This window comes from Tasmannia lanceolata, unplaced genomic scaffold (assembly GCF_043159265.1).
Source record: "Tasmannia lanceolata isolate RefF3 unplaced genomic scaffold, GAP_Taslan_0.1 ptg000015l, whole genome shotgun sequence".
Taxonomy (NCBI): domain Eukaryota; kingdom Viridiplantae; phylum Streptophyta; class Magnoliopsida; order Canellales; family Winteraceae; genus Tasmannia; species Tasmannia lanceolata.
In genome coordinates this window covers 46,614,402-46,642,401 of record NW_027518692.1, presented here as the reverse complement: position 1 = coordinate 46,642,401, position 28,000 = coordinate 46,614,402, and the positions used below count along the sequence as shown (strand labels likewise).

The 28,000-nt window shown below is 39.4% G+C and overlaps 2 protein-coding genes, 1 long non-coding RNA gene and 1 pseudogene across 8 annotated transcripts; 2 read left to right on the top strand and 2 right to left on the bottom strand.

The window, feature by feature from the left end:
* Positions 1-4: 4 nt before the first annotated feature.
* Positions 5-9,732, bottom strand: LOC143891583 (uncharacterized). Of its 5 annotated transcripts, none has more exons than XM_077396082.1 (6): positions 9,426-9,732; positions 6,110-6,327; positions 4,724-5,258; positions 4,510-4,620; positions 607-764; positions 5-498 (listed from the first exon to the last, which is right to left on the bottom strand). In XM_077396082.1, exons 2-6 carry the CDS (start codon positions 6,212-6,214, stop codon positions 295-297), a joined length of 1,113 nt encoding a protein of 370 aa, XP_077252197.1. In that variant the 5' UTR covers positions 6,215-6,327; positions 9,426-9,732; the 3' UTR covers positions 5-294. The 5 variants fall into 5 exon arrangements, with proteins under 5 accessions (XP_077252197.1, XP_077252194.1, XP_077252196.1 ...); XM_077396079.1 differs by having other exon boundaries at positions 583-764; positions 9,426-9,718; XM_077396081.1 differs by having other exon boundaries at positions 583-755; positions 9,426-9,717.
* Positions 9,733-13,498: 3,766 nt separating this feature from the next.
* Positions 13,499-15,035, top strand: LOC143845708 (senescence-specific cysteine protease SAG39-like; annotated as a pseudogene).
* A 1,447-nt stretch (positions 15,036-16,482) lies between these two features.
* Positions 16,483-27,955, top strand: LOC143845709 (uncharacterized). Its single transcript, XR_013234503.1, has 3 exons — positions 16,483-17,566; positions 27,479-27,641; positions 27,809-27,955. It is a non-coding gene; the product is annotated as an uncharacterized LOC143845709 (long non-coding RNA).
* TBL31 (trichome birefringence-like protein (DUF828)) lies at positions 22,187-26,198 on the bottom strand. 2 transcript variants are annotated; one of them, XM_077354114.1, is made up of 5 exons: positions 25,824-26,198; positions 23,904-24,075; positions 23,528-23,784; positions 22,795-22,941; positions 22,187-22,719 (listed from the first exon to the last, which is right to left on the bottom strand). In XM_077354114.1, exons 1-5 carry the CDS (start codon positions 26,168-26,170, stop codon positions 22,365-22,367), a joined length of 1,278 nt encoding a protein of 425 aa, XP_077210229.1. In that variant the 5' UTR covers positions 26,171-26,198; the 3' UTR covers positions 22,187-22,364. The 2 variants fall into 2 exon arrangements, with proteins under 2 accessions (XP_077210229.1, XP_077210230.1); XM_077354115.1 differs by having other exon boundaries at positions 22,193-22,719; positions 23,528-23,727.
* Positions 27,956-28,000: the final 45 nt, after the last annotated feature.

Genomic DNA, 28,000 nt, shown 5'->3' with positions numbered 1-28,000 from the left:
CGGGTCAAGAGCAGTAAAGTAAAATCGTAAAATAGTTCAAGTTTTTGCATGCCTTCAAAACAAAAGCAACATCAGGGTGCATGGTTCTGAAAACTACTCCATTGCCATTACTGATGGATAATTATCTGCATTCTTTAACTTATTAACTTTTAAATTAAACAGCAAGTCTGGCTATTATTAATTGATGTCTGGACAGAGAAGTGAGGAGCAGCATCACCTTTATCTGTATGGCGGCTGTAGAACTAGATACATTGCCGCTTTCATTTACAGAGCACTTTTCAATGTACTTGCAGATTATAGTAATTCCCAATCAGAATCGCAGCAGTCTTGACTTGACAATTTATTTGATTCCAAGTCCTCAATGAGACTTGAAGATGTGGAAATGCCCCCTCTCCGTTTGGTTTCCATATCGATGTCATCAAACCAAATTGCGATTTGCTCGTAGACATCTTTCTTTGCTGGCTGCGGTTTTGAAGCCAGAGCATCCCAGATTTTTTTCTAATACAGAAAAAAAAATCATAAATTATATCCTTCATACAAGTGCATATTTAGCAGTCAGTGGGTATGAGCATTAAAGTTTACCTTGTATGATCTATTCTTGCTTACTTGATGAGAGAGGAAGTAGAGTTCATTATTTTCCATGTCTAAACTTTCTTCTAGCTTAACATCCTCATATTCTTCTATGGTTTCGGTGGTTGGCTCAGTTGCAATATTATCCTTGGATGACTCATCCAAATCAGAATCATCTGATTTTCCTGTAACAGCTGTACCCACAATTACTCGACAAGTCCTAAAATGACAAAGCCGTTAACATTATTAAAAATCACAACATTACAAGTTTACAACTCAGTCTAGATGCAAGGCAAGCACAACGCTGATGATTTTTCCCTTTTTTTCCTAAATGAGCAATAAACAGTAAAGATATGGTGCTACGGAAATGGGAGATACACAACTAATTCAAGAATGGGCTGTGAAGAATCTTAACTGAAGCCACAAGTAAATACATATTTAGAGAAGAAACAGCCAGTTGTTGGTCTCATTTTCCTTTGATCAGCACATAACGACGCAAGTTGTACCAACAAAAATTGGAGCCGCATGCATCACGTGCTTATAATGTTAGAAAAAGAAAGAAATTTGGAAAACTAAACCGAGGAGAAGGCACATTTCCTTATTTCTAAAGCCCTTTTATGCACTCTTAAAGGCAGCACATCACATGCAGGGTATAGTTTCAGCAAAGCAAAGTTTTAATTTCAGTAGTATCAAAGTTCACTGGTTTTCTCCACCAAATAGTCAGGAAAAAACGCATCACATATTTCATTGTTGTGGTTTCTTTGTTCAGATCTTGCACACAAACGAAAGCATGCAATGAACAACTAAGTTGTCAGACCATACCTTAATCGTGCATCATGTGGCAAAAAGCAGAGGGAGGAGAGTGATTTCTATACAACATTAGAACCACAGAATAGTTGTGTGGTTTTTCTTTTGTTCGTGGGGTTTCTCTTTTGTTTGTGGGTTTTAATGACTTTAAGATAGTGGGGGACCATCCACTTAAAGCCATTTACTTAAAGAAACTTAAGTTAGCCCTTACATCACTCACTTAAGAAGAGGGTTGCAGGGCTAAGAGTAGAATAAGTTTTTTTTTTTAGGGTTATACCCTTGAAACTCTCCGGATCTGTCCTTGTGCTTATGCTGCATCAAATTGGTATCAGAGTCAAATAGATTCATGGCTACACATGTAAAGGTAATGCTGCAAATGTGAATCAAGCACAACATGGAATTCCGAACAACGGTAAGTGGTTGACACATGAGCTGCAAAATTTGTAGCGTTGGGGAGCGAGCGGAGTCCCAAATGGAGATATGAAAAGGCAACTCCAAAGAAGAAGACCCCCTTGATCATCTAGAAGGAAGTACAGGGAAATATACCAATGATGAGATGGAAAACCCTTCTCATGAGCTCTCAGGAAAACTCCAACGACTTGATGCCAAATCATCCACTGAGAAAGAAAAACTAAATTAAATCCATGGAAAATGAATAATGTCCGAGTAATCACTTGGCTTCTCAAGTCGGTTGAGCCTTCTTTTGGATGTAATTTACAGCCTTACAAAACATGCTCTGCGATGTGGAACTACCTTAAGGAGATTTATCAACAAACCAATCAGGACCGACTTTTCAGGGTGGAATTAGACTTATCCCACTAATCACAAGCAATCAAGAATATTCAAACATACTGCTCCAGCTTTATGACCTTATAGAGGGAGCAGGATATGTTGTTGTTCAACAAGTTGAAGCAAGTACTACAACAAACTTCTTACAAATAGAGGAGAGGAGTCGGGTAATGCATTTCCCTATGTGGTGACATCACGAGTTTGACATTGCTTGCTCCAATATTATTAGTCGAGGCCAACTCCCTGATTTACAAAATGTATTGTCAGAACTACTAGAGGTAGAAACTTAGATCCATAAGCAGGCAACAGTTGATGCCGATCCACCTTCTACACAGGACACAGTGTTTCTCGCTCAGGTTGACAAGGACCGAAATCGTTCATGACACTTAAGAAAGGTGCAATGCTACTAGTGAAAAGCTCGGACATTTGGCCTCCAATTGCAAGAAGCAGAATATATGTTAAGATTGTCGCCACCTCGAACATATCATCTCTGAATGTGTTATGAGGTCTAATCATCTCTGAATGTTTTAGGAGGTCTGCGGCTCGTGGTCGTGGGAATGGCCGCTACACTAGTCAAGCGAACTCCAGCGGTAGTCGCGGGGAACTCAACATACATGCCAAGTTCATATTAAGACAATTTATGATCAGAGATCACCATCGGTTCAACCACCCATAGATGCAATTCAGAAGCTGATTCAAGAGACAATTTTGGCTGCTATTCCTGGTGCTATTTTCACAGTTCTGTCTGTTTGCTATGGTTATTTCAGGTAATCCTAGTTGACCCTCAGGCTCCACTCCTTCCACATAGTTTTTAGGCTCAGATGTCTCCAATCACATGAATGGAGTGTCTAATAATCTTTCCAATGTTCAAAGTTACCCTGGTAACCAATAGATTGACACGAACAATGGTAATCTCCTACCAATTTCCGGATATGGAATCGTCTCTCTTTTTACTAGTACCAATTCCCTTCCCCTAAATGATGATTTTGTTGTTCTTGACCATACTGCAAACTTTCTATTTGTAAGACAGATAACTAAAGACAATTGCTCAATTTTATTCTCTTCTTCTGGATGTGTCATATAGCACTTGCATGGGAAAGGTGATCAGGATAGGGTCTAAGCTTGGATATCTTCTTCTTCTTTTTGAATGGTCATATATATCCATTGATAGAATAGGGGACCGAGATGGTCATACACCAATATAAAAAGAAAAAGCATAAAAAAACAGTAGAATGTGAAGCACAAGAGACAAAGCAAATAGGCAGACACTCAAGGAGTAAATGATCATATAATTCCAATTCCTCAATGAGACCCGCTCCTCGCAAGTGAATCTGCAATACCATTTGCGGACCTTTTCACGTGGCGGAAGGAGAACTCTGTTGCCCCCATCCAGTTGTGAATCTCATTGAAGAGATGATCAAATCTCTGAGGGCAACCTTGCGAACCGCTAAGCCATCTAATCACATTAGCAGAATCCCCTGCTACCACTATTTTGTCCCAGCGGCCCTCCACCAACAATTTGAAACCTTGGTGAGCAGCTCTCACCCCCCAGCTCTCCCCTCCCAATACCAGCCGGCCGGGGTTTCTAAAGCTCAACCCATCGGCAACCACAAACATGCTACATTCACAAAGGAAAAAAAAAATGTTTCAACACTTGGCAACCACAAACCATTTGCATGTGCATGGACATGAGTGCCTAGGTGAAAGGGTATCGCCTTGAAGCACGCAATGATGATAAAAAGGCAAATACAACTGGATACAATAAAAACTAAAAAGTGACTAAAAAAATATAATCTGACAAAGAAAAGGTAAATGGAGAACCAGGAAGTTAAGTGTTACTGAAACATACATACCAGTTTCTAACTAAAAAAATATAAATGAACAAAGAAAAAGGTAAAAGGAGAAGCAGGATGTTATAATCGATGTCACAAATATGTCCAAATATTGTGTTTTTATCGCGACATTTTGATCAAACGACAAAATCCCGAAATAACTCCAAGATTTTAAAAATGTAGCGATAGTTTCATTTTTATCATAAAATATCATGATAATATCAAGATATATATTTTTTTGAATCGAAATAATATCACGATATTATTGAGATAATATCACAATATTATCCCGATATCTTTACGATACTTTTATTTTATATTTTTTTCATAAATTTTATATATTTATATATATTTTACATAATTTATTTTTATCATTTTTTCCTGATATAAACCCGAAAAAAATAACATATCCCGAGATTTTCCCTTACAAAGTAATACCCAGGAATGATATCTGTGACATAGGTTATACGCTGCTGAAACATTCATACCAGTTTCTGAGAAACATACATACCAGTTTCTGGTATGGGCAGAGAATCCTCTGATACAGTAGAATTCTTGTGTTGCTCATGTCCAATTCCAGTAGATCTAACCAGATGCATCGTCTCGTGCGGTGTGCATGTGCCTACAATATGAGCAATTTAAGGCATTCTTAATAAAAATTCAAGGAGAAATTCTGAATATGAAGACAAGCAATACTAGTAAAATAAAGACTTTGAAATCAATACCAATTGTATTGGTTGATAAACCACTGCTTGATAGAACCAATCCGCCCTCCAATACTTCACTTTCATGGGATAAAATTGGAACAGCCAATTCAGATGAGAGAGTACTAGCAAGACTGGTAAAACTTGCAGCAACATCTGAAACAATATCATGGTTTTCTCCTATTTCTGGGAAAGTGTTTGCCGAAACTTGAACTGAAATTGGGATTGATTTATTGATCAATGTGTCACATGTATCTCCGTTATTTATATCTTGGGATGCATCAGCTAATGGTCCGGGATTCAAATCTTTCTCCACAGAAACAATTGGACCCAATTCAGTCGACGATAATGGCTTCTCGTTTACAGGACATTCTTCAGAACCTATCTTTGACCTTTTACACGTCCCAACATCCAAATCATATATTAAAGATAAGTCAGAAATCGGTCCTTTGACAGAACAAGCAGACGGGGAAAGCAAATCTTGCATGACTTCATTACATAACTTCCGAACATTTGCACCAACAGCTTGCACCTGGCCTTCAACATATTTAGTCTCCTGCCCACAAAAAGAAAGAGCATTTCATTTATCATAGAGAAACTCCTCCAGGAAAGAGAAGAAAGCCACCAACTTGAGATGAGAACATAATAATATAGGAACATATTACACGATTGTAATTGAATGCAATAATAACACCATAGTCACATCTGAGAAATAGGCAAAAGAACTACTTTTCATGATTAGGGGTGTCAACGGACCCAATTCGGATCGGATCCATTTATGTCTTTGTCACGATCCATTCAAATCTCTTATCAGATGGATTGAATTCAGAGTGTTCTTCGAATCCTACTTCTTGTGTCTCAGTCACGATCCATTTCAAATCGGACCATCCATTGGAGTGTGCTAGTAGGTCCTACTTACATTTTTACAACGTTAAAATTCTTAAAAGAGGGCGAGCACGAGTGTGACTGTAGATGTGAGTGTAAGTCTCAACAACTGCAACGCAATGGGCTAGGGACATAGGGTCAATGCTTAGCGAAGGAAAAGAATAGGGTGACTCGAGACTTAAGAGAGATGTGAATCCTTTGAAAAAATGCATATGGCTTATTTTTACTAAATTACCCCGAATATAATACTTAAGTTATAAAAATTAGAGGGTGTTTTCGTAAAATAGTTTAATAAAATCGGATCAAGGAATGTCCCACGGGCTTTTGTTGGTTGTCTAGATCCAATCAGTAAGAATTTTGGATCCTGTGATAGGGTCCCGAAATGTGTCCATGGATCCTCGTAATGTGTCTAGATCCTGTCTGTTTAAGTTCGGATTCAGATGGTCCATCAGACCGTCTGGATCCAATGACACCACTATTCATGATAGCTTGTAAGGGGCATTAAGATGAAAAGATGCATACCTGACTCATAATACTTTCTACATCCTGGGATAGCTCCTGACACATAGTTTCCAACTTCTGGTATATGTTGCCAAACCATGTTATACCGTTAGATTTCAAATCCATGATGAATGTATATACTCCTCCCTGAAACAGTTTGCCGCGTTCTTCCTCAATTTAGGCAGATAAAAATGGTACAGTGTGTTTAATTCTTATTCCAAGATATTGATATTACTCATCTGTTCACAACAATTTACAATCCCATTAAGACACGTACAACATGGATATGCAACACTTTGTTCAAGTGAAGTACCATAGAATCAGAAGGTGCAATCCAATATTAAGAAATATAGTTCCATTCCTCAAAAGCATTTGTAGGCACTGATGAGAAAACTCAAAAGGATGACAGCTCAAGATTAAAAGTGTGTAACATTCAACAAATGTAGTTCACCTAAATATTCATGAAATGCCTACAATTGCCAAAAGACAAATACTGCCAAATAATGAAATATAAAATCCAATTAAGAATTTAAATCATACAAAAAAAAAAAAAAACCCTGATACAAATATCTCTGGCAATAACTATCCCGGGTCTCAGATTGCCCTGAATGGAAATAATGTAAAGCCCACAAATCTCTTTGGCAAAAGTAACACCGAGTAGTTGAGCGACAACCTTAAGTGAAAGTGTAGAATTAAATGACGCAGTCATAAGTTGGTCTTGAACATACCAGGCATCATACTTCATAGAAAGGATAGTTTTCACACTCTGGTGAAAGACCCGTGATTCAAGAACTATCTCTGATAAATCCTTCAGTTTTCCCCTTTGATTTTTCTACTTTTATAAGTTCAAAGGGAGGAAAGTTAAGTCCCTCCAAAAGATCAATGGAACCGATAGTGTTTGATACTTCCAAAATCCAGAGAAGGGAGTTCTTGTGCATAAGTTTGATAGTAACTAATTGAGAGAACATGGGATAGGAGGAATTTTGTGAGGTATGGGAGGGAAGGGGATCCATGATGAAGAGATAGAAGGACCAAGAGATGGAAGGGAGATTTGTCGAAAATAGAAGTGGGAGAAAATGGAGGAAAGTTAAAAAAATGGAGTGAAAAGAAAGCGTGTAGGAAATCCAAAACCAAGAGGGCTCACAGTTGGATTTGAGAGATCTGATCAGAAGAGGAGGATTGGGTTTTAGGATTCTCGTAGGGTTTTGAGGGAAATTCATGGGTTTGTCTTGTTTGAAAGAGGAGGGTGCTAACATGAATCTATTTTAAGTTAAGTTGTGCGCCAAAATGCACTGACTTAAGTGAGAATACGTAGCCTTTTTACATTTTAAAGGAGAGGATTAAGTGAGTTTCTGACATGCACCTAACTTAAGTGATGCTCGATTTTTTTTTCTTTTAATGATAGTGATGCTTAAGTTAGCAATCAAATCAGAAATCTGTGGGATTTTAGGGGAGAGAAGAGAGAAACCCTAGTGTTCGTGAAATTACAAGAAAGATTCTCAGATTTTAAACTCCTTGAATCAAAAGATAAAGAAAAATAGGGAATTTTGAGGAGGAAAGAAGAGAAACTAGGGTTTTCATGGTAATAAAGGAAATGAAGGAATGATAGGAATACTAGGAAGAGAAAATACGAAATATGAGAGGCATTGATGAAGGACCTTGGATCTTTATCTTTGTTATCTCACAGCTCTGATACAATGAAAAAATCTCATAAAGATGGTCACCCCTAAAGAATACATAAGAGAGGAGAGAAGATCGAGTCTAAACTCTGTTCATAACATCAATAAAATTCAAAAAGACTACTTACTCAACTCAACAACGCCAAACTAGTTGGGGTCAACTCAAAAAAAAATATTTACATTGGTTTTCATACAGAAAATTCAACCATATTCAATAAATGCATTCTCAAAGAGACTTGAACCTGAGCGAACCAACATGAGGAAGAAAGAAGACAATGCACTTATTTATCAGGTAATGCAGCTCAGTTGAGCTTGGACTCGAAAACTATAGTTGCATGAATCTTCTACTAAGGGCTCCACTTATCTTTAGATTCTCAAGACAGGCATCTAACCATTATAAAAGCACAGCAAGGTCAGGAGTTAGTACTGAGTTCACCATCCAATCAAAACCATAAAAGTAACACCAAAACAATTTGAGAGGTTTATCAAACTTAACAATGAAACCGTAAAAGCAATCACATATCAACATCTCACCAATTAATCTCATACAAAAGCAAAACTCAAAGAAAAACTAATAACACTTAAATGCCACCAAGTTATCCTACTAGCTCTAGTACAAATCCCGTCGAACCAACACATATTGCACGGCCAGCACCAATAATAGTAACCACACCCGTACTAGTCTCAATCATAGTTACCGGTTTAACGCCAGTTCTAGTTAAACATATTCCACCAGCCTAAACTCATTAAGTAGTTCCCTCATTCAAGTCGCAGTTTGTGTGGGGTGAGCGAACTTCATAACTATGACTTTTACAACAATTACCTTAGAACATAAAATTTATATTTGATTGCCATTAAAAACACATCAAATTTATACAGTTCAGTTACTCTCCAGTAGAGGGTTGCTCAGGCATAAATGAAAACAATAGTAAAAGACCAAAGAAAAGTGGTTTTCTGCAATAGCTATTCCCTGAGAGAGAGAGAGAGAGAGAGAGAGAGAGAGAGAGAGAGAGAGAGAGAGAGAGAGAGAGACTATTATACCGACAATTGTTTTGCACAAAAACAAAAGGTGATGTTGAAAATTCAGCGGAAAATCAAATTTAGAGAGGGATGGTTCCTCGGATTTCTAGGGTTTTATAAACCCATTAAATTTAGGGTTTTGCTAAAGAGTGTAAGGTGCATTCGAAACTTAAATTTACACATGTTCCCAATGAAAAAATCTAAAAATATTTGTAAAAATCTGAAAACATTCTCAAAACGTGTGTAAAATTATGTTTCCAATGCACCCTAAAGAATGCCCAAACGAGCACCCAGCAAAACCCTTAAATTTATGAGCATCTTCGTCACTCTATCTTTCTTACAGCTGTTCTTAGATTACCCTTAACAAATAAAACCAAAACTCAATAACAGTTCAAGGCGCAAACATGGAAAAAAAAAAAAAACACCTTATCGTTATAACAAGTTTCCAATATAAAAGCTCCATGAGAATCGATAATTAAAGCAACAGAATACAGTTGATCATCAAACAGAAAACCCACTTCAGAAACACTACAACACAGAAAATTACCCAAAGAAAAAGGACAAGAGGAGATTAAAAAAATAAAATAAAATAAACAAAAATAGCAAGAAATACTGCGTGTTTCAGTTCCTTCACTTACAGATACCGTTAGAAGCTCAAACCCCACAGCAATACCGAAGATTCCAGCAAACCCCAAATCCCCTCCCCTAAAAATAGAAATCCAGAAAAACAAGGAAATATCCAAAGCCCAGAAATATAATAAAATAATGAAGGAGAAAGGAAAGAAGAGACGGAAAATAGTTCGATTATCAGAAATTTGGGGGTTTTTTAAAGGGGAGGAGGTGGGACCCACAAGATATGTGGGGGCAAAAGTTGGGAAGCACGAGTAGAAGACTTGGTATTGTTGGGTTTAACATGAGACGCACACCTCCGGCTCCCTGGTACTGCACTAGGGTTTAGGGTTTAAGATTGTTTTCATGTATAACATGAATATAAGAAAAGCATATATGGTAAGTGGAACCAAATAATACCTTGTAGATTAGTGGTATAAGTATAACTAGTCAATAGGGTGAATAGTGATAAGTGGTGTTTGGTTGCCAACCTCGTAGAGTTGTGGGAGCGGGTGCCATTACCGATATAAAAAGGGAAGAGAGAGGAATAGAGAAAGAGAAAATACATCATTCTCCCTACCAAATTCCATCTTTTTTGAGAAATTTGACTTGGTATAAGGAGGGGGATTTGCTAAGGACCATCGCATAAGGCATTTTGCAGACTGATTGTTGCATGAGAGAGCGGCCACCTCGTGAATAGGACAAATCTGTTGAAAAGTGAGCCTATGTGGCTTCTCTCTCATGCAGCAGCCGGTCTGCGAAATGCCTTTCTGCGATGGTCCCTAGCAAATCCCATAAGGAGGAGACATGGATGCCATGTGACTGAACATACAATAATTGCCTATGAAACTTGTCTCGTAGTCTCCAGTAATTTCGATGCTACACTGGCAACCAAACAAGAGATTTTGCTGATGTGGCACCCAAATGCGAAGCAAAACCCCTAAACTATCCTAGCTTGTGCAGCCAAACACACCCAGAAAAAGACTATTGATATTTGCACTGCAATGTTTTGATAATGGGCCAAGCTCCCTCTGTCTTTTATTATTTAATTGGCTGTCAAAGGCTGTTACAAATCCCAAAAAGCTTGCACCAGCCAATTAAATAATAAAAGACAAGGGGAGTCCGGTTCATTAGCTAAACATTTCAGTGTAAATAACAGTTGCTTCGGAAAGATGCTAAAAATATTGTTAAGCTCTTTTCACACTGTTTATGTAAAAAGTAAATACTGAGGCAACCGAACACATCCTTACCACGAGAACACAATGAAGTGAAATTGTCAATTAAGTGGAAGCAGAATTGCCATTAGAGTATGGAGTGGAATTGAAATGAACTTGAAAGGAGATTTTCTATGTTTCATGCAACTATTGAATATTGTGGCAAAGGATATCAGTATTTTATTTGCATTGACCAAGAAGCAAGGAAGGAAAATGAAGTTTAAAAAATGATAAAATTAACCTTATACAATATAAAATGATAAAATATCCAATCTACCCATCTCTTGAAAACTAACCATAATACCACAATCTCATTGAAAATGAAAAATACCCCAATCTCCTAGAAAATGACCAAAAGACCCATATCTCGATTGAAAGTGACTCCCAAGTGGTTGTTGAGACCGTAGTTAGCAAAACGTGATTCGGCAAAAATGGGGGTAGGAAAAATTCCAGTTTGGATAAAAAAATGGTCAAATATATGGAAAAACTAAAACTGTATTTAATACGTGATGCTGCTAAAATTCATACTTGGGTGTGAACAGTTTGTATCGAGGATCCTTCTCTCGATGGGCATCCGTCTGACCTGTATCATGCACCCACAGACAAAGGGTTAAGGATCACCCGGAGTTGGAACTCCGGGGACCCTTTGACACTCAAGTTAGATCGAGGCACCAGGAAGAAAGGAGAACTGATTGTGGACGGAGCAACCACTGGTAACTACACTTGATGTGGTTATCTTACCCAGAGGGCCAAATGCCAAAAGTCCGGCCTTGGGAGTTCTCCTCTGTGTGTTGTGTCTTGCCTCTTTGAATGAAGCCCCCCCTCCCTTGTTTAGGCGGGAGTTACAATATCCTGGGCACGATGTGGTGGTGATGTGGGGTGCGTATATCGCTGGGGATGTCGGCATAGCAGTGCTTGCGTGTACAATCCTGGAAGGTGATTCGACGAGATAGGGGAGCTGGTGGTGAAAGAAAGGTGGCTGACCAAAACAGGCTTTGCTACAACGGGACTGAGATTTGGGGCAGATCCTAGCGGCGCCAGTTCATGATGGCAATGTATTGTCAAGCGGCTTTCTTGTGGAAGATGCTGAGTCGATCATGAGAGGGAGAGGCAAAGGCCAGTCAGAGTCGAGTTAGGCCATGAACATGGCCGGGTGACTGTGTTGTGGCAAGGGTACCATGTGTCATGATTCAGGGAACTGCTCCATTTCTACTCCTGTTATATGGTGTTGTACACGTCGTTGGCTGGATCTTGCACCATGTGTCATGATAAGATGTTAACCCCATCAATACGTTTAAATTTTGTAATTTTAAAATGTATTGAAGGGTAAAGTTGGAAAAAATGTGTATTAAATGTTTTTTCTTTTAGAACCTACAAAATGTGTTACTTTTTTGCTACCTATGGACTTAATGCCCTTGGGGATCATATTTGTTTTTGATGAACGCAACAGTTTATGGAAACAATGAGAAAGGATTACATGTGCAGTTGGGGGAGGGAGGCAAAAGATTGCCCCATATACAAAGATATATGCTAGAATATCCCGATTTGACAATCATCTAATAAATTGGCGAGTCTGCACAGAGCCACAGACTGACGTATATCCCTTTAGCCGACAATACTGTATTTGCAAAGTAGCCTTGCACTTCCAAACTTACCTCCATCTAGTTAATAAAGATAGACAAAGACAAAGATGCACCCGGTTGCCATCCATATCGTGTTTGTTAAGGCCCTCTTCATTTTGGCTTTTGAGTTCAAAACTGATTATTGGACTCAAAATGCGTTTCATTTGAGTTCAACAATCACTTTTGGGCTCAAAATCAGTTCTCAAAATCCAAAACGAAAAGGGCCTGAGTAATTTCCTGTGGTTTCTCCTTTGTTGCCTCTTTTGATTGGCTTTTTCTCTTGTATTTGGGGATTGCTTGCTCTTTTAGCTCTCTATTGAGGTTATGCTGGTAGAATTAATGTGAAATTAAATGTAATAACATGGGCCGAGCTTCTGTAAATTTTGGTCTTACTTATTAGTCAAATTGCCCATAATGTGCTTGGGCAGGCTGGGTTTTAATTGATATGGGCTGATACTTCACATGTACTTTGCCAAAACTGTTCAGAATAACAATCTAAAAGACTAAAGGGGCTGTTTGGATTCCTGGATGGCCGTTAGGATACGTGGATTTTAGAATCTTGGATTTCCTCAAAATCGTAGTTGGGAGACGAGAGGAGGAGACCCACTGGTTTACTTCTCTTCATAATCTTGGATTTTAAGTAAGAATTTCAGGTTTTAGAAATCTCTCCCAGATACTGAGATTTTAGAAATTCAGGTTTGAGAAGAGGGTTGAGAGCTTGAAAGGGGAAAAAGGGGGTACTAGGTTTTCTTGTGGATTTGGTGTGAGATACGGCTCTTCTCTTGAAATCATGTATTGAATCACATAAACTCAATGATTTTGAGGAAATGGAGAGGAGTTATTAAAGGGAGAGTAGCGGAAGAAGACCAGAGCTAGGTGGATTCTTTCAGAGCCCATATTCTGAATTGCTACAGTAGGATGTACAAAACACTAGAAAAGACATAAATTCAGAAAATAGCTTCCAATAAAGTATTGATCACTCCACTAATAAAAAATTACTAGTATTCTGCCTCTAATCTAGTATAATACAGAACAAGAGTTGAGAAACAACGTATACGAAATGATATTTATTAGTGATATGATTATATTAAAACTTGTCATTTAGCGATCCAAATCATAACCCTTTCCCGGCACGTTCCAAGTCTCTCTCTAATACAAAATTAACAAAATCATTAGAGTAATCAACTCCATTTCCATGTAATGTCTATATAAACTCAAGAAAACATTGAGTGTTAAGTATCCACACCACTCCAATAATCACATCATTCAAACAATATTAGTATCATGGCTTCAGCATACCAATGCTATTGTATTGCCTTATTTTGGGAGTATGGGCTTCACAAGCCATGTCCCGTACGCTCCTCGAGGCATCCATGTCCCACAGGCAAAAGCAATGGATGGCTCAATATGGACCCGCATACAAGGATGATGTGGAGGAGCAACGGTGTTATAAGATATTCAAAGAAAATGTAGAATTCATAGAATCTTTCAACAATGTCGGGGACCGATCCTACAAGCTAAGTGTCAACGAATTTGCAGACCAAACCAATCAAGAGTTCAGAGCTTCCCGTAATGGATTCAGGCCCTCTCAAACAAAGGCTTCGAAGATGATGTCCTTCATGTATGATAATGTCACTGCGGTGCCATCTAGTATGGACTGGAGAAAGAAAAATGCTGTACTCCCATCAAGGATCAAGGCCAATGTGGTAAGCAGAACACTTAGAAGTAACTCTGCTAATCACCTCATTTTCCAATGATCTTCTAAAGAAGGAATTACTGACATAAGAATCAAGGCTTCCACAATCTTGTTTTTTTTTAAAAAAAATAATTAAAGCCCAAATGACAAAAGGAATTTGACATTGTTATTTACTGTGAAACAACCAATTACTCCAAAATCTTATGCTGTTAGAGCTGATGTTATTTAATCAATTTATACTTTAACTCTCCCCCTCACATTTGGACCATCTTTTTTTGGTTGGCTGTACATGTGGCACATGTTGCCCCCTCTTTTGGGTTGGCTATAAACGGGGATTTTTAATATCAATGAGCTGTTGGGTTTTGAACCTAGTACCTGTCATGAGGCAATAGCTTTGATACAATGTGAAACAACCAATTACTACAAAAGCTTTAGCTGTTAGAGTTGGTGTTATTTAATCATTTTTACTTCAACAGCTAGTGATTGGTAACTTTCGATTATGTGTTGAAAATAGGATGTTGCTGGCCCTTCTCAGCAGTAGCTGCCATGGAAGGAATTATGAAACTCAAGACAGGTAAGTTGGTTTCTCTATCTGAGCAGGAACTAGTGGACTGCGACACCAGTGGCGAAGACCAAGGCTGTGAGGGTGGTCTCATGGATGACGCTTTCCAATTTATTAAACAAAACCAAGGCCTTGCATCTGAAGCTAATTATCATTACAAGGGAGTTGATGATACTTGCAATATTAAGAAGGCAGCTAACCATGCGGCCAAGATCACTGGTTATCAAGATGTGCCTGCCAACAGTGAGAAGGCACTATTGAAGGCTGTGGCCAACCAACCGGTCTCTGTTGCCATCGACGCTAGTGGGTCCGCCTTTCAGTTTTACTCGAGTAGTGTCTTCACTGGTGACTGTGGTACGGAGCTTGACCATGGTGTTACCGCGGTGGGTTATGGCTCAACTGGTGATGGGACTAAACACGGGATTGTGAAAAATTCATGGGGCACTGGATGGGGTGAAGAGGGATACATAAGAATGGAACGAGACGTAGATGCTCAAGAGGGCTTGTGTGGTATTGCAATGGATGCATCTTACCCCACTGCATGAAGTGTCTAATGTTTCCACCCCTTTTGGTTCTATATGTCTTATAGATTTCAAGTGTGTTATTTTCAGTACTTTTTATGTAAAAATAACTAGTTCACTAGCTGTGTTTATGTATTTTTCCTTCCTTTTAAAGATGATATCAAGCTTGTGAAACGCCTGGCCTGTCGTTCTTCTATAACACCCACTCAACAATATTTAAAGATTCCCCTTCAATCCAAAGAGGCCCACCTAACCTTTTCATTAAAATTTAGGCGGATCACAACAGCAGTTTCACCATGATTAGAATCAGTAACACCATTAGGACCAGAGTAAGCGAACATGAAAGATTCATTGGAATCCTGAAAAAAACCTCCACCCTTGTTGAGTTGAGTGTCTTGAATTTTTTTTTGTTTTGAAAACATTAACTTTATTCCAATAAAAATGATCATACAATAAAAGGAGAAGGGGACGAGTTGTCCCTGCCTGTAGACACCCCATTTTGACCGAACCCCAAATTGTCTTTCTAAATAAGGTTCCTCTGGATAAGTGAATTAGTGTTCCCAAATATGCCATAACCTGGTTTAGAACCTCAATAATGTGTCCGCCAAATTTCGTCAAAAACCGTCGGGGTTTGCCTACCAAACGAGCGTAGTGCAGTGTGCACGGTGCAAAGGCAGAGGGGGAGTGGATTGTCCATTCAGGAAGGTACCCATATCAATCAAAAAAAGAAGAGAAAGTGTGCCCTGTTTTCTACTTGGATCACCCCCTGTAGAGTTGAAAAGAGCATTCATAATACACTAGAAGGGGCTGTTAAGAGTAAGAGAAGGAGTGCTAATATATCATTATTTTGTATGGTCATTTTTACCCTAGTTCACCCCGTTGTACAAAGAGAGTAATGATAAATACATAGATGAGGGCTGTCCAAATGAGTAGAAGGAGGTAGAATATATCATTTTTCCTTTTAGGAGAGGGGAGTGAATCAGGGGATGAGGTGGCTGTCCATGGAAGATAGAAAATATATGTCATGTTTTCACTTGGGTTTCACTTGCCCGAGCCCCCCTTTTGCAATAAAAGTCAAGGCAAAGTATATTAATGGGATGGGTTGTCTAGAGAATAAGAAGGGGTAAATATATCATTCTCCCTTTTTGGGTCTACTTTACTTATCCAAGTAGTACCTGTACATTGCATGGGAGAAAAGCAAAAGAATTTACACTACATGGGGCTGACCGGTAGAAACGAGGGAGAATCATTATTCATTAAGGATGTGGGTAAGGGTATTGCTATCAAAGCAAGGAGTAGAAAGGGGTAGTGAAATGAACGGTCCAGATTAGCAAGCGAGAGAGAAGAAGCTAAATGTGGTGGGTGTATTTACCAAAGCTTGGGGGTGCTAATTTCAGCACACACACCCTCTTTAGAAAGGAAACGAATTAGGGCTTCTAGGGAGGTCTCATTTTGGCCGCCGCACAAGAGAGAGATCCGGCCCACCTCCGGCCATCTCCCTCATAAATCCACCCAAGCCACCATCTCCCATAGCCGCCGGCCACCACCACCATCACTCCTCCACCGTCCGGCCAGCCATCTGCAACTCCCACCGGCCGAATCCCACCTCCATTAAAAATCCCCATCTCCCATAGCCGCCGGCCACCACCACCATCACTCCTCCACCGTCCGGCCAGCCATCTGCAACTCCCACCGGCCGAATCCCACCTCCATTAAAAATCCCCATCTCCTCCCTTCAGCCGTGCCACCTCCGACCACCCACCTCCTCCATTTTCATCATCAACCACCACCAAACCCACCTCATTTTTTACCCAAACCCATTCCATTTCCATCCTCCACCTACGCCAATCCCACCTTCTCCGGCCGGATTGCCGGAATCCGGCCGGCCACCTTCCATCACAGCCACCAACCCCCACCTCTCAAAATCCAAACCCACAATCCCATCTCTTCTTCTATAATCCCCAACCCCTTTAACCCACCTCATTTCCAGCCGCAAGAGAGAGTGGAAGAAGGGGGTTCTTCGCCAACCTTGCCGGAATCCGGCAAGCCTCCTCCATTTTCGCTGGCCGTCATCCCTATCCCCTCAACCCATTTCATTTTTTTCTTTTTTTCACAACCCCATCCCCTCCACCCTCAGCCACCTCTGCTACCACCCCATTCCTACCCGATTCCGGCCTCCATTTCCATCTCTCTGATTTGGTCGAGAGATCTTGATTTTTGCTAAAAGGGATTTGCAGAGCAAGAGGAAGATAAAGGAGCAGAGAGAAACAGAGAGGGAGAGAAACAGAGATAGAGAGAAAGAGGAGTGGAGTTCGGCCACCTGCAACCACCAAATCTGATCCACCTTCATTTTCTTTTATCTTCATTTCTATCTCCATTACCACCGTTGAATCCATTAGCACCATCATTACACACCCTTAAACCCTTTTGGAAATCCATTTCAGAAACCCATCCTCTACAAATGTTGTTGGCGATTCGAAGCGGAGCCCTTCATAGGAGAGCTCGGAGCAAAGGCTCATGGTCTGAGGGTTAATCTATTACATAAGAAGCCTCAGGTAATTTGTTTTCCTCTCTTTAAATTCATGTTTAATAAGTGCCCATGGTTTGCAGTTGATCTTTGCTTTAAAAAAATCTGTGCGAAATCATTCAAGAGGATGAAATGATGCACTCTGGTGTTAATTCTGTCAATTAGTTGCAGAAATTTAGTTTACTTGCCTAGACCGCATTTGTTTCGGATTGCATAGGTTATTCGTGCCTGCTTGATAAAAATGATAACACCTATGATAGCCCTTTACTTTGTTAGGACTTGAGCCAATGGCAGCCACTTCTTCATTTTGGTAATGGCAGCACTTACACCCTTGGTGCTATTAGCCCTTACACTCTTGGTGCTAACAGCCCAGTGCTAGTAGCCCTTACACTCTTGGTGCTAACAGCCCCTTGCCCTTCTTATCATTTTCCCCATCTTAGGGTCTTCGCAGGGTTTCTTTTCTTCCCGGATCGTTCTTCGCATTCCTTGGGATCCTCTTTGAGTTTCGATGTTCCATCATGTTTTGGGAACACTTCTCTTGGGTTCGGCGACGATGGAACGTTTCTTGAGCCAGCCTCTTCCCTTCCTGCCTTAGAGTTTTTGCAGGTTAAGGGATTTCCTTCTCTTAGAGTATTTAACCAGTTAGAACCCTTCTCAGGGCAATGATAAGGTTACTTGGAGCCCGTCTTTATGTTTTGTGGCTCACCGCTTCGCACTTGGATCTGCACAAGTTGACGTCCCCTGTATGCACTGAAATTTTTACTAATTGGGATTATCATAATCTTTTGATATTTCTAATACTCTTCTTATCTTAAGCATTGAGTTAGGTTGTGAAGACAATAATGAATAGACTGTTCAGGTGAGATTATCTTGAAGCTTATCATATTTGTTTAATTTTATTTAAATAAATTGTTTTAGGAAAGAAGGAGATCAGATGACTACTCTATTCGATATTATCGACATGAGTACTGTCTGATTTCAAGGCGGGATTAGAAATATTATCTTGTGTATTATGATATCAGATGATTACTTTAGCATCATCTGATTTCATCCCCATATTGGGGTGGTGTTTGTGGTTGGGCATAGAAGTGTTTGATATTGTTTTTGCTTTATTAGGCTATCCAGCGGCTGGTCTGGACTAATTTATGTTGTTTATCATTTTATGATTGCTATAGGTTGTGTATTTTTTAATTGAAAATTCTTCTTTGCTTAACACTTGATTTATTTTTATAATAATTGAATGGAAATCTGAGTTTACTTGATAACCTTTTTCTTCACTTTGATTAGAGACTAACTCAGTCTTGTTAGAGCTTTGCTTGCTTGGGATCTTGGATCGTTTTCTCTCTTCTTGGGACGCTTCTCTACGTGTTGTGGTTCGTCTCTTTGAGACGCTAGTTGCTTGTTCGGGGTTTCCCCTTTTGATTTAGGGCTTTGCCCTAGTTTGTGGTACTACTCGCGTGTTCCCTTTAAGATTGAAAACATTTAAAGGTTTAGAGCGTTGGAAAAGCTTTAAAATCCAAAAACATTAGAAATTTAAAACTCAAAAACATTTGAAAACTTTAAAAATATCAAAAACATTTGAAAAACATAAAAAACCTTTAAAAATCTAAAGTGTTGAGTGTTTCTTTTAGAAGCGTATTAGGCGAGTTCGATTTTCGAACTACGTTGGCTTGATCCTCTTCCGAGATACGTAGTGCAGCTTGGGATCCATATCCCAGGTCCAGCCAAACTTTTTTTGTAAATAATATTTTAAACCTTCTTCGAAAACCTTTAAAACCCTGTTTTCAAAAGATCTTCCTCTAGAGTTAGGAGTTTCTCCTAAATAGAGAGTTTTAGAGTTAGGTTTTTTTCTTTTGATAGGTTGTTTGTTTGATTGTTTGTTGTGTGCTTGTTTTAGAGTTAGAGGTCTGTCCTAGAGTTATAGGAGCGCCTCCGTCCGGTCAGTCGGCGATCCACATCGCCGAGTGATGACTAGAATAGGATACGCTAGTCCACCATTTGTTTTCCTTAGGAAGCACAGCCTAGTTACACATAGGTTGTAGGAACCACCTGCATTAGCTTAGGGCTAATCTGTTTTTTTAGTTAGGGCATATAGGGTGTCCTAAAATCCACAATTCACTGGAATTTAAATAATCGTACAAGAAACTTTAATAACTAGTCCGGTCTTTTAGATCGAGTCTAGGATAGAGGGCTAGGTGTCTTAGGCATCATAGCTTAGAATAGGCGCGAAGAACTACGTTGCCTTGATTCTCGTGGAGGCGGGGATACGTAGGCTTCCTTGGATGAATACCAGACCATCCGAGGACTCGGGCTAATGTTTTAGAGTCTTAGGATTTGTTGTGTAGTTATTGTGTGATTTGATATGTTTTCTTACTTTCTTGTGCAGACCTATACCTTTAGCTGTAGCATGCATGTGTTCGTCCACCAGAACTTAGACACCTGTTAGGCATGTCACTCATAACCTAGTTGTCATTAGGTGACACATCTTTTATCTTACTTTATGTGTGTTTATTATTGCATCCCCGAGTCATGCATGATTAGGTAGACGTCCACTCGGGGATATTTGTTCCCATTTCACATGATTTTTACCCAAACTTCTTCGAAGTTAATGAAAAATGGCATAAGAGACCAAGTGTTCGCACTCGGGCGAATTGGGGGCGCTCTTCGGACCTTCTCCATTCGTCATCAGGCACGGACCTTTTGTATCTCTGGTTATCCATTGCAAACAGAGCATTTGTTTTGGTTCCATGGCGATCCATGGATGGCGACTCTGAGTTATTTTTAGGTACATCTTGGTCTCGAGCCTTGGCTCCTGATCAGGATGTATCTCATTCGTTTTGTATCGCCACTCATGCTATGCTGTGAGGGTGGCACCGGTTTCGAGAGTTCCTTGGCAGAGCTCTCCTTCACATTGTGGAGATCTTTGAGGATTGCAGGGGGACCTCGCGTCCCTCGCCGCACTCGTCCTCGGATCGGGGTCCACACCGCCCTTAAATTTACAGATCAGAAAGCCCAAAAAAGAAACGCAACCGAGCAATCAAACAAAACATGCTCAGCTAATTTCCTCCACTTGTCCTTTGAAGACAATATGCGTGACAGCCGCGCGAGTCCCATCTTTAGCTAACCCATCTACATGGAATTGGCGGATTGCCTCATGTGCCGATGGATGGAGAAAACGCACCAGGTCCCGGATTTCATCCAGGAATTGGCGGACCACCTCATGTGCCGAGATGAGTGTCTTGAATTCAACCCTGAAATATTGTGTGCAACCCGGGCGCGGCCCATTTATGCCTGCCTCGTTTTAAGTGATGCTGGCCCGATTTGAGTAAGTTTTGGCCCGCTTTATATAAAGGGATTTTAGGGATTATTTTTGTTTTCTTGGCTTTGAGAAGAGGGTTGAAAGCTCAAAAGGGGAAAAAGGGCGTACTAGGGTTTCTTGTGGATTTGGTGTGAGACACTGATCTTCTCTTGTAATCTCTTGTTCTTATAGTGGATTTTCTCGTTGCCTCTGCGGTGGACATAGGCTTTGCCGAACCATGTAAATCTTTGTGTCTTTGTGCATTTGCTTGTGTTTGGTTCTTTCGTTTTGCCTTTCCATTGAAATTGCTATTGAAGAGTTTTTTTCACAGCATTTCCAAAAGAACAATCATCAAATTTGGGCTTTAAGGAACTAAGAGAAAGAATCCTCTCCCTTTAATAACTTCCCTTCATTTCCTCAAAATCGTTGAGTATGTAATTCAATACATGATTTCAATATCCAACCACCTGTCTTGGACCAAAACATTCTGTATCTTATGGAAACTGAGGTTCACAATAAAAAAATATGCTTTGGTATCTATGCCATTCAGGCTATGACAGAAGTGGTAGACAGGGGACCTTATATAATAATTTAAGATTCCAATTAAAAGAGATATCTGAAAAGCTAACTTGATCACTCTAGAGATGGCATTGAGGAGGTAAATGTTGTATGGTTTGGCAAACATCACTTACAATATGCTATAAGCAACTTTGGGAGTGCAGCAAAGCACATAATTCACAAAGGCTTCAAGACTAGCTCTCATTGTAAACTGGGGAAGAAAGTATCTGCAAAGTGAATAAAAGACTGCATAAAAGGTTGATAACTCAATACCTTATTTCTTTACTAAAATCCCAATCCTTGGAAAATGTTTTTCACTAGAGATAATTTAGAAGCTAGCACTACTAATGTAGCCCTTGAATGAACATGGCATTAGTAATACTTCTGAAGAGACCTAAGGATGCTCCAAGGGAAACTCTCATAGCTACTGCTAAGTGATGAAAGAACATCAAATAGTTAATTTAGAGATGTAAATCAAAGTTAATACACAGTGATTTTCTCCTTTTCCCTTTCCCTCTCTACCAACTTGAACCCGACACCTCATGGCTTAGGCAAAGCATCAAATCACCAGACCATGTTGAGATTGGGGGTGATTTTTCTCCTTTTACCCTCCATCTGACCCATCCAAAGTTTCAGCCCCATTCTTCGTCCAATCATGCCTTTTTCCATCCAAAGTTTTAGCCCCATTCTTCGTCCAATCATGCCTTTTTGGGTGTCTTATTTTTTTTCTCAATTTTACAATAGTTAACAGATAATGAGCTAAGGGGGAAAATTAGAAAGATATAAGCACAGCAGTGCCAATTTTCTTCTCCTCATGTTCCAAGTTATTCGGACAGTTCTGTTTGTTTCCAGTCAACTTCTTGGACTAGGACAAAATTAATTTCAAGATTAACATATAAACATGCAAAAAAATTATGTTTCCTTTCATTAGTTTACGAAACCTCATCGAAAATTTGTTTTCATTGGATGCTCAATGGAGTGGAAAATCATGTAACAAATATGCATACAATATCTCATTCCATGTATCTGGGACTCCAGGTAAACACCAATGGATGCAGTCGGCATAACTGTTTGGGTCCGATCTTTGTTCGCTTGTTAATAACTTGCCTCTTCGTTCTGTGTAAACAGAAGTATGCCCATCCTTCCGAAACTCAGACAATTGGGTGATGTTCAGAAGAGTTACATTGATAGCTAAATCTTGCAAAGTATCTCTCACTATTCCCATCATATCGCGACTAGAACCAGTTCCCCAATATGATGGATCTTGGATTGGGTAAGATTCATTGAAACAATTTTCATTGCTTCCAGCTTTCCATTCCCAACTCCTGCAAGAACAAATCTTATTTTAACTCCCAATTATTTGAAGATTTTGTATCTCAAACAATTTTGATGAAACTCACCATAAATGTGTTGGAGATAAGCTCATGAAAAAGATCTTTTGAGTGTGAGGGTTGATGTTGGATTCTATCCAGTTGGCCCAAGTTTTCAATGCTAATTCATAAGCATTGGTGACATCATATTCTTTAACATTGTCAAGAGACCCAATTCTGAAAAAGCCAAGTTGTAACAAAGTAATAATTAGTAATAGAACTGGCAGCCTTGTAGAGACTGCTCATAGATCATGTAAGTCTTCAAATGACTCATTTGAAGGCAGAAAAGGTCAAATCAGAGGAATTAGTCTAAACATTTGTTCTTAAAGGTTTAGTAAAATAGTGCTGTATGGTTCCCCTCTCATGGGGGCCATAGCCCAAATATTGCACTACTCAGATGTTCATAACTGTCCATCCAACACACTACTTGTGAATTTTCAGCCAAAGTTCCATAAGTAAGTCATATTGATCCTAGTCATTTGAGATTTTAGGCTTTGGCCTGCAAGAAAGTGGCCCATTTAATGTCCATGGACAAATTTGTTGGCGATCCGATGTTTTACACAGTTTCAGTTTATAGTATCCACTAACATTTCTCATAGTGACTACTATTCAAAATTAGGCTCTGGTTTGGTTTATACCATCTATAACTCGAACTCAAGCCCATCAGAAGCATCAAATCGCCAAATTAAATTCGACAAGGATGCATTAAGGAACATTTCTCATAAGATGCAGAGGGAAAGATTATGTAGGAGATGGTACTAACGTTGCATTGATGATAGGTTTGTACATCCACCATACATAGCTTTCAAACACCATTATGTCAACTCCTTCCCAGCGGCGACTGTGCTTGGAAATGGAGTCTAGCTTCACCAGCCTTTTCAGCACACTGTGTTTCTTAAAATGATCTGAATTCGATTCCACAATGAAGGGAGCCCAATAAAACTCAATGGAGGCATTGAACTCCTGAAAACCAAACCTGAGAGTGAAACTGATGGATCTAAGTTTATCACACCTAGAAGACTTTCCAAGATGAAGAACAAAAAGCCCACATTAAGTAAGGTTTTCTATCTAGCAAACTTGTAGTTCTAAAGGAAAAAGCTGTAATATAATACAACCAAAGGGTAGATAGAGATAGTTACCTCTGCTCTGAAAATCTTCATGGGTGGATTTCGGTGCATTGATTTCTTTCCAGGGGGAATAACAGATTGAATGAGACATACCATTGATTGCCATTGAGTTCTCTGAATTGAATCTCCTATGAACATTAGCCTTTTGCCCCTCAAAATCTCCAACAACTTCACTGCATCAAACCTGAGAGACCACCACCACAATACATGAAACTCACAGCTTTGATCTGTTTGATTGGAAAAAAATAAGATACTTTTTTTTTTTTCACTTGTTACATCATCCATAAATCTCTCCCTCTCAATTGGACAATCCAATGGTAATCACATTCCTCGTTTTATATGTATAAAGAGAGAAGACCCTTGTTGTAACCAAGGTTTTAAGTTTCGGTCAGCACGGAAACAGAAACATTTCGGTTACAGTTGGAATTTGTATATGCCTGAAAACATTGAAGCTTATAAGAATTTGTATATCTATCCTCTCTTCACAATCTTAGAGAGGCTAATGTTGTTATGGATTCCCTTGCTAAGGGGGAAGTTAAGAGACTTTATTTATGGGGCAATCACTGCCCCTTGTGTATTCTGTTGGTTTCTTGCTCTTAGTTTTGATTTTGTTTGGAGAGCTGCCTGGAAGACACACAATTGTCATTATCAGGGAGCTTCCTAATATGTCACCTACCCAACAATACATTACTATTTTTCTAATGACAAAAGTACTCTTATATCTTTGATGAAATGACAAATATACTTAAATTTATGTACACGCGGCAATATTAAGAAGGCCATTTTGGACAACCCTGACACAAGCATGTCTTCATATCATTTCCCTTCTGGTGTGGCTAAGCTGTTACGGGGATTGGCTAGCTTGCTTGGATGAAATGTTAAATAAATCCTTGGGATTGGCTAGCTTGCTTGGATGAGGTCTTGAATAAATGTTGAATAAATCCTTGGGATTGGCTAGCTTGCTTGGATGAGGTCTTGAATAAACCTTGAAACGAATCCATTGGGTGGGGATGAAAATTAAAACATTTCGATCGTTTCGTGTCAGTTTCGATGGAAATTTAAAACCATGGTTGCAATACTCCTATTAATTAATTTCGAAATTTAGCTGGTTTATAGTTGATCATACGACCACTGTACATGCGGCTGTCCAGATGAAGGATCTGGACCATGCATCCAGGCGAGGCTTCCCTAAGGGGGATGGGCTATGGTTTAAATTCCAGATCAATGAATACTTCGTCCGATCGGTGGCATCTCCCTGTTAAAATGAACAATATCATTTTTGTTTCAACTGCCCATTTGGAGATCGCAATTTCGATGGGGGATCAATGCACATGTTTATTTCCCATGTAAATCGTGAGTACAATCAAGTTGCAGATGCTTTGGAAATAAGGTATTTCAGATGCAAACTAATCAACAATTCTTCTCGATAATATATCTCCTTAAGAGGCAAAAGAAGCAATGAGACGTGATAACCTAGGGATCCTCAGTCTAAGTGTTGATATATATATATATACTTGGGCTTTGTCGTTTGGATTTCTCTCATAAACTATTGGGTCCGACAAGGGCCTTGATACAAATTTCCGAGGTAAATAAAGTGTACAGTGGAGATGCGCCTTAATTAGGCCCTATTTGGATTGCAGGAAAAGTATTTTGAGTTAGAGTGAAATGCTATATTTGCGGTTTATTTAGAGGTATATCATTATAAATTGAAGGTCACACTGTAAAAAAAATAAAATAAATTCTCATGGTACTTCATAGTACTTATTTTTGTGTGTGATCAGACAATGGGAAAGCAAAACATTTTGGAAAAGTTTTTCTTTTCCAAACCAATCCCTGCAATCCAAACGGGGCCGTGTAAGCCTTAATATTTCCCCATGTGAAGCAACCAAAGCAAACATAAGTAGAGAGCAATACACACTTTGTAGTTTGTACCTAGGTAATTTGCAGGCATGAGGCTCCCACCTCCAGTTTTGATAGAGAGAATCCGGTCTCCCGTTCGTCCCGCAAGTCACCTGTTGAGTCAAGTAGGGACAGCTCTCTTCCTCATACAGAGGTCGGGTCCCACCGTCCAATACCCATTTCCCATCGAAAAGATCGCATCCATCGATCAAGGATCCACCGTTGGTGAGATTAGACAATGGTTTGGCATTTCCACCTTGATCTTTGATCAAACGAAAGTTTTCTTTAACTAAGCGTGCAGTTCCAATGAAGAGAAGATAAGCCAAAAGGAAGGGGAAGAGAGATAGAACCCTGCGATCTGATGTGGAAGGTGGCTTCATTTAGGCAGATGTTGCAGAGGAATGTAAGTTTTTCTTATATTTCAGCTTCTTAGTTCCCATTTGCAACAGTGTCTTGCACTTCAAGCGTCTGAGAAACACTGGGTGCAATGCAACCACCGGTTGTTTTAGTTGCAACCTACTTTTCTAGGTCCCACATAGGTCCGAAACAACTCGTGCTATTTAAGTTACAAAAGTAACAAAACTCAGGAATATATATATATATATATATATATATATATATATATATATATATATAGGAAGTTTTTATATGCTGTGTGAGCGTGAAGTCCATATTTCCAAAAAAGTAGAGTGGGGCACACTTGGGATGATCCAAGCCATTCATTTTTGGGCCACAACGTAAATAAGCTGTGTTGTGGGTGTGGCCCAACAAATGAACTGTTTGGATCGTAATATGAGGTGGGCCCACTGTACTTTTTGAAATATACTAGACTTCATTCGAGCACAGCGTATAAAATCTCATATATGTAGGTTGCTTTTATAACTACAACAACAAAAAGAGCAACTCGTGAGTCCTTGACATCAGCCAAGGGAGGTTAAAGCTATGTTTGGTGATGGCAGAAGCAGAATTCTAATTACAAGTCACACTAACTACCAACTAACTACCAAACTAACAAAGACACCTACATAAGTGTTAGAGATTTTCAAAATATTGTGGGTAAAGACAAAATATTTGAAAGTGTTTTATCAAATAAAAGGAAATAAAACAGATTTCAAACAGGCCGGAGGTTCGGTCGACCGCGATTCTTTGGATCGTAAAAAATAAAAATTCCAGAAGCCTATCGGTGGGCGACCGCGGCTGCTCGAAAATCTATCCGTTGGGAGAAAAGTTGACACATATTTTCACTTCTTCTTTTGTTTCGCTTTGTGTCCTTTTGCTTCCTAGAAGTCATGGATGATTTCAAACTCAATGGATGATCCAAATTAGTTATATTACGAAGATGTGCGATCTAACGGCCATTGTACAAACCAATTTAAAGAGTACTTTTAAGGGATGCTTTTTACATTCTAAAGGGCACATTGAATGGATGCTTTTCATATTGAAAAGACATCTATGGGTCTATAAAAAGAGCAGAAAATTTGTCTTTTGATAGTTAGTTATTGATGGATCTTTTCTCTCATGAAATTCCCTACTCTCTTGTTTTTAAAGGTTGAGTTGTATACAAAATAGTGAATTATATACTGTTTTTCTGCAGAAATAGTTTTAGTGAATTTATCCAAGGCTTGTAATTCTTAAAGAGCGTTTTGGGTTTAGTTCCGCTTGTGCTAAGCGTCGTCAAACATTTGTAGGATATTCCTATAAGGCTTCATTGTATCTTGGAGGCAATTTGTGGATCTCCTTTGCACACTACTGCTGGGGGCAAATTTTGTCTTAAGGAAAGTGATTACGCGCCTTGAAGCATCACTAATTATTGATCTTAGATCTCCATCAACACCAGATCCCACCAACAATGTAAGGAACATCCCACATCACATTGGCAGCCCTACTATCGTTTGGTAGCTCTTATGACAAGGCATTACATTTGCTCTCAGCCCCATAGGATATTTTCTACACTACCTCATTAACTTTAGCTGTATCCCACTAGAACTATATTTGATCCCTGCTCTGTTTGGTTGCAGGAATTTTTTTGGTTCTTGGGATTTTTGTGGAACAAAAAACCCCCTGGGAGATTGGTGGAACCCCCCCCCCCCTGGAAGTATCCCGATAAAATAAAAATCCAATGTCTGGTTGACCGGACTATGGTGGGAAAAAAAAGAAGCTTTGTTTGGTTGCTTGAATTGTTGGGAAGAAAAAAAAAAATCTTCTGCAAG